The sequence below is a fragment of the Chionomys nivalis genome, chromosome 7, assembly GCF_950005125.1.
Source record: "Chionomys nivalis chromosome 7, mChiNiv1.1, whole genome shotgun sequence".
NCBI classification, from domain to species: domain Eukaryota; kingdom Metazoa; phylum Chordata; class Mammalia; order Rodentia; family Cricetidae; genus Chionomys; species Chionomys nivalis.
In genome coordinates, this window is record NC_080092.1 from 28,969,822 (window position 1) to 28,980,660 (window position 10,839).

A 10,839-nucleotide genomic window follows, 5' to 3' on the forward strand; every position below is an offset into this window, starting at 1 on the left:
AATTATTTGTTTTATTTTATTTTACTTTAGAGACAAGGTTTCAGTATGTAATCCTGGCTGTTCTGGAACCTGCTCTGTAGACCAGGCTAGCTTCAAATTCACAGAGATCCTCCAGCTTCTGCCTCCCGAACGCAGGAATTAAAGGGGTTTGTGCCATACAAATCTAACTGGGACTGGAGCGCTGGCTTACCTATTGAGATCAATAGCCGCTCTGCCAGAGAACCCAGGTTCAATTCCTAGTGCCTACAAGGTGGCTCACAAGTCTATAACTACAGCCCCAGGGAATTCAAGGCCCTCTACTGGTGTCTGAGGGCGCTGTCGTGCACAGACATACAGGCAGGCAAAACACATAGACACATAAAATAAAAATAAATGTAAAAAACAAAATCTAAATTTAAATCTAGTTTAAAAAGTGTTTCATATTTTTGGAATAAAAATCAAGTCAGTAAATGAAATTTAAAATCATTTCACATCAATGTTAATGTTTTACATTTCCTGATTTTCTTTCAAGAATTAAACTATTTACTTGCAATCATCGTTTTATACCAGATCCTGGATCACTCACATCCCTACCTCTCAGTAGCTTGTTTTATCTCTAATGTGATTGTGCGTGCATGCAAGCATGTGATTGTGCACGAGTGTGTGCATGCATGTGTATTTAGCTGCAGTCTTTTTCAGTGTTAACACCAAATAAAGAAACATAGGATTTGTGGTGGGATAGCTCACCTTGCATGAACAGAGCCAAGTGGGAAATTTGGGAAGTGTCCTAAGACTCAGCTGAGCAGGGAAGAATTTTGATTGAGAGTGCAGCCAAGTACAGCGGAGCCAGAGCCGGGCAGAAGGAAGGCAGAGGAGGGAGACAGCTGGAGCACAGTATTAAGCAACACAACTCTTTTGATCAGCTGCAGCTGTCTGGTATACCAGCTTCTTTCCTCTCACCCAAGGACAGGAGCAAAGTGATTTGCATGCTGACCCTCAGGGGAAGATTCAGGTATCTGTGGTCTTTCCAGACAGCAAGAAGGCAATGCAGAAATCAAGTTGACTTCCTCAAGTCCTGGTGCCCAAGGCAAACCACAGCTCATCCCACGCCACCCACTGTGCAGCACCCAACATGAAAGTACTGTGGATTATATTTTAGGCCTGGGGATTTACCCGATAGGTACGTATTGTGTATAGTTTGGAAATCTCCCCACCCTCACATCCTGCCTAGCATACAACATCCCCTCGCTAGGCTGCAGACTCATTGAAAAGGCTGTATATAGCAGCCTCTGCCCTGCTGATCAAAATAATAATGGGGAACAAACTCTATTAACTTGTAACCTCTTTTCACAGTAAATGTTCAGATTCCTGTTGTCTGTAACCATGTATGTCTATATTTAATGTGCAGCATATGATTTTGTACTCTCACGCTTTACTCTCTTGTGCCTTAGCCTGATTTAAAATGTATAGACAAGCAACCTTAGAATCCGTTTTTGATGCTATTCCTTCTTACAAAAAGTTATTGTTGATTTTAATTAAATACAGTGATAAATATCAGATGCACCTTCTGGTCTACGCATCCACTATTATTCTACCATCTATCTGTCTCCCTGTTTTCTCTGGGTCTTTTAAGAATGTTCTGCAGTTTGTAGACTCTCTCAACTTAGATCATAGTGCATACATGCGCCACAACATTCCCTTTAAAGAAAAAACACATTAAAAACATGTAGAATAGACAATTTGTACCTGCTTTGTCTTAGTAAAGCTTATTTAACATTCCCACCTAAAAGCTGTTTAATTATTTCATAGAAGGAATGAAAATGCCATTGCACTGATTATTTAAGAATTAAGTACTGTATTCTATTATCTTTTTTTTTTTTTTTTTTAGAATAACATGATTTTAAGAATAACATTGGGGGCCAAGGAGGTGGCTCAGCAGGCAAAGGTGCTTACTGTGTAAGCTTGGGGACCTGAGTTGTCCTCTGACCGCCACATGCATGCCATGGCATGTGCGTGCCCACATTTATTTACATGAATGCACATTACGCACTGCATACACACATTGTATATGTACACACATACTCAGATACACATGCCCACAGGGGTGGGTGGAGGGAGACACACTAAGTTTAGAGCTTTCCTATATAAGTTGCTTAGCTAAAACAAAACGTACATGAAAAGCTATCAGCTATTTTTAGGTAAGACATGTTTGACATGCCAAGAAGTTGAAGCAGTCTAAGTATACCTTTCACCTGCTTTTAGCATATTCATGACATTGCACAGCTGTCACACTTCAACCTCCTGGGAAGGCCACATATTACTGATCAAAGTTTCAGTTCTATTAAGCCTCTAATAACCTGCAGACCTTCATTCGAGAGAACAAATGATTTCTGCTCAGCAGAAAGGGCAACGTCAACACAAGCGCACGGTTTCAGAGCATCGGAGACAATGCACTACCTACAGAGCCTGGTAACATCACTCAGAAATGCTTTCCCCTAATGCCAGCTTCTTTCTTTAATTCTCACGTGAACCAGCTCTCAGCATCCTAAAATTTCCCCCATTAGTGAATGACACTGATGCCTCTGTTTGCATAAGAGGCATGGTTCATTAATCTGATTACAGGGGAGAGGCTTCTGGCAGTAGGACCAGGGTCTATCCCTGGTTCATGAGCTAGCTTGTTGGAGCCCATTCCCTATGGTGGGATGCCATGCTCAGCCTTAGCGCAGGACAGAGGGACTTGGACCTGCCTCAACTCAATGCGCCAGACTTTGTTGACTCTCCATGGGAGCTCTGACACTTTGGGAGGAGTGGATGGGGGTGTGTGACAAGTGGGGGACTGTGGCTGGAATGTAAAATGAAATTTACAAAAAGAAAAAAAATGAGTCATGGTTCATACTTTCTGAAATGCGTTTTGACAACCTGCATACTCTTGGCATAATGATGGGCATAGCATGGTGGGCAACCAATACGTGTATTTAAAAATCAGGAAGTTAATTTAAGTATGATTTTGGGCTTTCATTCTCAGGTTATGGAATTCTGTGCCAGAGTTAGATCTGAATAAAACATCTTTGTTTGTTTGTTGTATCTAGGCTTGAATCACTACTGTTCTAAGGATGTAGCTCTACTGGCATAATATTCTTGAAAATCTGTAAACTGGAAGTGTTACTTCCTTTTGTGTAAGTTCTAGGTGCAGTGGAACAAAACGTGTCCACCTAACCTTTGCCTACAAGTCTGTTGGAGGCTGTGGACCCCAAGACCCTGAATTTCTTGTAGACAACTTGTTATGCTTGCAGCCGCTCTGAGCAAAACAACTTGTCTTCCTGTGCCTGCAATTGCTCTGAGCATGAGACCCTCATGAGTTCCTGGTGGCAGGGGAGTGAATTCTGGTGGTGTTTACAACAGAAAATCCTAAGAGCTGAGGCATGGCTATCAGTTAAGGATCCCTATATAAGCTGCCCTGAACACAATAAAGTGGGCATTCTTGGTGTTCTTGTATCAAGGATGGCCCGTGTCCCTGTGCCTCTGTCTGTCTATGTGTGTGTTTTTAAGTCTCCAGACCTACTGCCTGAGTCTCGCGGACTGCGGCACTTTACATAAGTCAAACTCTGGGGCAGGATAAAAAGAAGGGAAAATTAGGAGGGCACGGGACGAGAAAGGAGCCCCTCACCCTGGAATCTGGATGCGAGTCTAAAACTTTAACTCAACAAATGCAACTGAAGCTGCTGACAGAGACAGCGCCTAGCGTCCTGAAACACACAAATAAGGATGTTAAAAACGGGTCACCTAGTGCCAGAACGTTCCATAACCTTGAGTCTGTCGTGTTAGCCTTAAATCTCAATGATGTACTTTATAGAATTATCTCACAATTTCATTTTAAAAAGAAAATCCATTAAGAGAAAAAAATTAATAAACAAGGGCCAAAGAGATGGCTCAGTGGGTAAGAGCACCTGCTGCTGAGCTTGGTGACCTGAGTTTGACCTCAACAATGAAAGAAGGGAGCCAATTCCTGAAAGTTGTCCTCTGACCTCTACATGTGAGGTGGCAAATGGGCACATGCACACAAGTAAACAAACAAACACAAGTAAGTAAGTAAATAAATAGTCACAGGATCACAGGTACAGTGACTGCAACGGCACCTAAGCATGGCTCGCTCTTGACAAGCCTTACCACGTCTTGGATTGTGTGCTGTTCTTTTCCTGTGTGACTCCCTGACTTAATAAGCCCACTGCCTTTGCTTCATTATGGCTCACCCTGAACACCGTCTGTGCAGTCAGTGACGCAGGCTGATGTGACCGGGGAGGGAAGCACTCAGGCTGAAGCAACGGCCAACAACCCTCCTGGTAGTTTGCCCTTTGACGATCTGCCTCTCGGCCTCAACTCCAACCCCTCTTTACCAGCTTCACTCTATCCCTGGCCCCGGATCTCCTTGGCGTACCCTTAAACATGTCAAGCGTGTTCTGGCTTCAGGACTGTGGTTAACTGCTCTGCCTCCAACAGGCTCTTCCTCAAGCTCCACTGCTGTTGGTTTCCCGAGCCTCTTTATGCCTTTGCTGAAAGGTCATTTTCCTTCTTCTTTCTCCTCCTCCTCATCTTCCTTCTCCTCTTATCCACTTTTCTTCCTTTATTAAAAATAGATTTTTTCCCCATACAATATAGTCTTATTATGGTTTCCCATCCCTATACTCCTCCCAGTCCTTCCCTATCTTCCCTCCCATCTGGATCCAACCTAATGATTTGTTTCTCATTAGGAAAAAAAAAAAAAACAGGCATCTAAGGAACAATAAAATAAGTAAAAAGAAACAAACCAGAATATTACAAAAGCACCAAACAAGCAAAGAGTCAAAGAAAAAGCACAAGAGATGCACGTAGGTGCGGAGACACACACATCTGCATGCTCCTGAATGCTCCGATCCTGTTCCTCCACATCTTTAGTGCTGCTACGACTCCTCCTGGAGCACTCCTGCCCTGCATGCCCACTTCTCCTTCTTCACAGTTCTCACCAGCGCTGGACACACTGCACCACACACTTGCTCACAGTCTCTACAGAGCTCCACCAGGTACGCTTGCCTATTTCATCCACTGCTGCTTCCCTCAGGACAGGACGCGGTGAGGGTAACTAGGGTAAAGTGCTGCTAACGAGGGTAAAGTGGGTCAGTTTAGGTTGCGCGGGACTTATACATTTACCTTCCACTAGCGTGGCCTAATCTAGGATAATTTCAACCATTGTATGTCTGGGGACTTGCATTCCTTTCACCTCATTGTGACCTTGGTGAACTTACCTACCCTCTCTGAGCCTTGATGTCACCCCCCCCACCGGCCCATACAATATGGATGATAAACAGATCTACATTTTATAGGGATATTCTGAAGAAAAATCTTTTCTTAACATAAACCGATTAGGACCATGCTAGGTTTATAGCAAGTTTTCAATAACACGGCCACGATTTGTCTCAGTTTTTTAATTGTTTACTCTTATTAGTTATGTGTGTGTGCATGGACATCATGATGAATGTGTGGAGGTCAGAGGGCAACCTTTGGGAGTTGGTTCTCTCCTTCCACCATGTGGGTTCCTGGGATCAAACTCAGGTCACCAGGTTTAGTGACAGAGGTCTTGGCCTACTGAATGATCTGACCAGCTGTGTCTCAATTAAAAAAGAAATAGGAAAAACTCTCAGGGCTAGCGATCCAACTCAAGAGTTTCATACGTGCTAGATAATCTCTCATTTTAGTAATATATCTGTGATGGACTTATGACAGTATACATTTTATAATATGTAATAGTAAAATATAAAATATATATTATATGGGGATAGGGCCAAGCAGGAGAAAGTAAGGAGGGAGACAGAACTATTTCCTAGTCAATAAGATCTAATATTATTAACTTTTAATCATTACCTCCTTACAAGTCACTGTGCTACCTTTTTGGGAGAAATAATATTTTTGGAAAAAATATTTTAGTTCTTCTGTGGTAAAGGACTTTTTTTTCAAGGTCTTTCCCTTATTAGTAACGAACAAATCACTTGTTGATTAAATTTTCATAAGTGCATGGAAGAGTGAGCCTCAGTAGACACAAGTCCCATAGTCACTGAAAAGCTACGCTGCACGTTGCACTGAGGCGAATATGAGCACAGAACAAAGATTTTTCTCTACACAGTAATCACTGGGTGTGGGGGATGGGTGTGGGTTTATTTCAGAAGTACTGCTCTAACTGGAGGAGGGGGATTTTAGCTTCATCATCTTCTGCCAAGTAAAGGAAAAAACTCCAGAATGATAAATCTGCTACGATTTCTCTGAAAAGCTTTTCAAAGAACCCAGACCCCAGTGGTTTACCAGGCAGGCATCAGGGTGAAGAGGCAGGCACACCATTGCGGGAAATCCAACTGTGATTCTAGCACCTGTGAATCCTGCGGTTCCCAGTAACACCCGACCCCACACACTGCTGACCACCAACCCTCTCTGCGTGTGGAGGGCAGGAGTCGGAAAGGTTTATGGCCTGACTTGGAGAACGCTCTCAGGGCAGTGACGAGACGGGCTGAGAATCCAGTCCTGAACTCTGACCCCAAGCAAGATAACCGGTAGCCATTGATTTCCTTGCTGTCACTTACAGCTTTGAAAAATTAACTTTGCCTAAATGAGAAAATGGCCAAGAAAGCTGTATTGAGAGCCCGCCCGGATTGTGCTGTTATACACGGAGGCCCTGATGAATCGGAATCCAGCTAGGGTCTTGCCCTTTAGCAAACTGCATTCCATCACTAGGACTGTAACCCTAGGAGGTCATTCAGTTGAAGAAAAAAATGTGTTCACAGGAAGATGGTCCTTATTAGAGTGTCTGTAATAAGACCGACACCAGAACTAGAGATAAACATCTTAGATGTGGACAAAAAGGCAGAATGGCTATGTCCTAAACACCCAACAGTCTGATTGTTAAAAATGTCCAGCACACCCACATATATACTCTGCGCCCTCTGAAGGTGGTGGTGTGGCTGGGGTCGGAGGAGGCTGCTGCTCTGGCTTTGAGGGGTGACTGCTTGGACACCAGGACAAAGGGGAGTGTGCTGGTGACAGGTCACAAAGGACAGCGGGGGGTAACTGTGGAGGTGCGAAGAGATGTGGGCAGAAATCTTGCTGGGAGATGGGCAATTGCCTTCGCTCCCTCCCTCTCTTGGGGACACGATTTGTGGCTGGCAGCGATGCCTGGAATGAAGAGAACTATGAGCAGTGAGTGTCTGTTACCTTACTACACTGCCCACAGCTACCGATCCATGGGCGTGTTCAACACCTCCATGGGAAACCTACAGCGACAACTGTACAAGGGAGGAGAGTATGATATTTTCAAGTATGCACCGATGTTTGAGAGTGACTTTATCCAGATTAGCAAAAAAGGAGAGGTGATTGATGTTCACAACCGCGTCCGAATGGTGACTGTATGCATCGCGTCCACCAGCCCGGTCCTCCCACTACCTGATGTCATGCTGCTGGCCCGACCAGCTAAAGTCTGTGAAGAACATGCCAGACGGGCCCGGTTCATCAAGGGGAGAGGTCGCAAGCCTTTAAAGACATTAGAGCTCACCAGGCTGCTTCCTTTGAAGTTTGTCAAGATCTCCATCCATGATCGTGAGAAACAGCAGCTGCGCCTGAAACTTGCCACAGGCCGGACTTTTTACCTACAGCTGTGTCCCTCTTCTGACGCACGAGAAGATCTCTTTTGCTATTGGGAAAAGCTCGTCTATCTCCTGAGGCCACCAACGGACAGCTGCAGCAGTGGTCCCACGCTTCACACTGGTGACGCAACTTCCCCTGAGGACAAAAGTCTACTGGTAAGTTTCTAAAGACTTAAATAAGCTGGGGAGATTTGGGGAGCATCTCAGAGCAGGTTCCACGGAGACAAAGGTGCCTGTTTAGGCCCACCTGGGAAATGTGTTATATTTGAAAGGACCCTGTGCCACCACTAGGGACTTAACTATCACTCTAGGAAGTTGAACTACTGCTCCAAAATGTCTTATAAGGCTTAATGTCAGAGGCCTGAATTATCAGTTATTCTGCCTCATATCCAAGACTGTAGGTGAACCTTACAACTTCCTGATGGCTCAGTCTTAAACTCTTTATATACCAACTCAGCCTCCTACGCTATGGAATGTTATATAATATATAAAATGAAGGGGATATATTATATATATTCTCTTCTTTTGGATGCAAGATCTCAAGATGTATCCCAGCATGGCCTGGAACTCGCCCACCATGTAGCTTAGGCTGGCCTTGAATTGGCTCCTGCCTCAGCCTCTCGTGCTGAGATTGATGACAGGTGCTATCACACCTGATCAAATTACATTTTTAATGTTAATTGATATTGCACATATTGATATGTTACAGTGTGCCATTGATACTTGTATTTAATATGTAGTGATGAAACTTGGGTGGTTGGCACATCTATCACCCCAGATATTGAGCATTTCCTTGTGCTAGGAATAGGGAGAATCCTCTTGATTTGTTATTGAGATAAGATTAATGGTTGCCAATCATAGTTATCCTTCGGGAGCATAAGCCACAGGAAGTTACTCCTCTTACCTAACTGTATCTATTAGCCATATCCTCTACATTCCTGCTCCCCAGTAGCCCTCCCAGATCCTGGTGACCATTAACCTGAGACCAGCTTTTTAGTGTAGAATGTTTTTAGTTATCCAGAACTAAATGTTCTCAGAAACATATCCTTCCCTGAGCCATAATCTGTCACCCTGTGCCTATTATATGATATTTTCTTAAAAAAAAATAAGCACAATCCCCATGTGTGTACTTGTACAACTGGTTTCAAGACCATCAATATGTCTAGTGTATCCTTGACCCAACAATTCCATTTGTAGAGCTGTGCCCTGCAAAGACAAACACAAAACACAAAATGTGGAAAACACATTCTAAACTAGTGCTTCCTTTTGCCCTAGAATTGCCCAGGTAAAACTGAGAGACCATTGACTGAAGTGCGATGGGAGGGATCTTGTAATAAACGGGAATTCCGATGTGACGATTTCAATAAGAAGTCCCTGGGTTACTGAGCTCTGGGGTGAGAGAGGAACTGAGCATTCTGGCCTGTCACCTCAATTTCACTGTCTATTCTCCCCTTGACACAGGGCTCAGAGATCCATGGAGAAGGGGATCAGGATTCTGGGCGTCAAAAGCTCCGAGATGTGTCAGGAGTCACCTCTGCTGCCTTTGCGGGAGGAGAAGGGACGCGACCAGCTACTGTAGCCTCTGCAGTTGTTGGTACTCGAGGTGCTAAAGGGGCAGCAGCCGGGGCAGCAGCCGGGGCAGCAGGTGGCACAGTGGCTGCAGGAGTAGCAACAGGCTCCTTAGCAGGGGTGTCAAAAGTAGGGACAGCTACAAGCTCTGCCTCTGATGCTGTAAGCACGGCAACGGCCAAGTCTCCAGGCTCAGGACAGGTAGCTGCAGCTCTGGCAGGATCAGCCAGCAAAGATTCAGGAGGAAGTGGATCCAGCAAGGCCCTGGCAGCTGTTGCAAACATATCCTCAGACGTTATAGATGTAGTCTTGGCAGGAGCTGCTAGCTCCTCCTCGGAGACCACTTCTGCAGCTGGAACTGTCAGTGTTACCCAAGACAGCAACCTGAGTGCAGCGTTTGCAGGCACCATGACGACCAAGGGGCCTGCTGCAGGACCTGCTGCAGACAAACCTGAAGCTCCACTCGTATCAACCCTGCAGAGTGAAGGCTACATGTGTGAAAGGGATGGAAGCCAGAAGGTTTCACACACTGACTCTGAACCCCGGAAGGAAAAACGGGAGAGACGAGAAAAGGACAAAAATGCCAGCCGGAAAAGATCCCATCACCACAGGAGGGGGGCAAGTCACCGAAGCTCAGGCAAGGACAAGACCCAGAAATCATCTTCCCACCGGTCCTCCGTATCCAGCCATGGGAAAACAAGAGAAGACAAAAAAGGAAAAGGGCACAGCAGCTTAAGGGGCAAGAGACATGGCTCCTCTCGCAAGAGTGAGTCCAGGACTGCTCGCAAACCCAGGAAGAGTCGATCCACACCTAGCTCAGTGTCTGTGAATAAGAAGTCCAGTAAAATTGGCTCTTTTTTGAGGAGCTTTCTAACATGGCCTACTTCAAAACCAGGGGTCCCCTCATGTGATAGAGCGGTAGACGTGACAAAGACGGTGGAGAAGCACAACATAGAGACTAAAATGGAGAAAGGCAAGGAGTTAGAGTTCAGCGGTATGGTAACCGAGACAACAGAGAGGATCATCTTCGAAGCCAAATCCATTTAATAAGATCCAGAGTAGGAAGCTGCAACAGAGACCAAGGCTCAGGAGAGCAGCCCGGTGGGACAGGCAGCTTCAATAATAAAGGTCACATAACTCAAAAAGAATTCTGTCTTATGTTTGCACTTCTGTGTCATACACTCCGGCAGTGACTTCACAGTGGCTTCTGTGACATTCACTGCTCTGGTGAGGTAGAGCCTCCCACCCACAGGTCCAGATGAGCCAAGGCTGAAGCAACAGCATTAACCCCTTTCTGTCTTTGGTTCCCTAAGTACAGGCCATCGGCCTCTGGGGGAACTTTGTACCCATTCTCCCCTCTTTCCCAAAAGGCCATTCGTGAGTGGGAACATTCAGTCTATTCCATATTTGAGGGAGGACAGGGCAAGAAGATGCAGTGGCCTTACCAGGCAATTGGCACAGGGAAGTCTATGAACTAAAAACTTCTTAAACTATGTGTACGAATCCTAAAGGCAGGGCGGCAAACAAACAAACAAAATCACTTGCAACAGTTAAAGCTTTCTCAACTTGCAAAAAACAAAAAATTCAAGATGAGAATAATGAAGCAGAGATGACTTTGTTGGAGCAGCCT

The 10,839-nt window shown here is 45.0% G+C and overlaps 1 protein-coding gene across 1 annotated transcript; it reads left to right on the forward strand.

Annotated features, from left to right (window-relative positions):
• The first annotated feature begins 7,169 nt into the window (after positions 1–7,169).
• Positions 7,170–10,256, forward strand: Garin3 (golgi associated RAB2B interactor family member 3). The gene is made up of 2 exons (XM_057774830.1): positions 7,170–7,796; positions 9,102–10,256. The coding sequence occupies exons 1-2, from the start codon at positions 7,170–7,172 to the stop codon at positions 10,254–10,256; spliced, it is 1,782 nt and encodes a 593-aa protein (XP_057630813.1).
• The last annotated feature ends 583 nt before the right edge of the window (positions 10,257–10,839 follow it).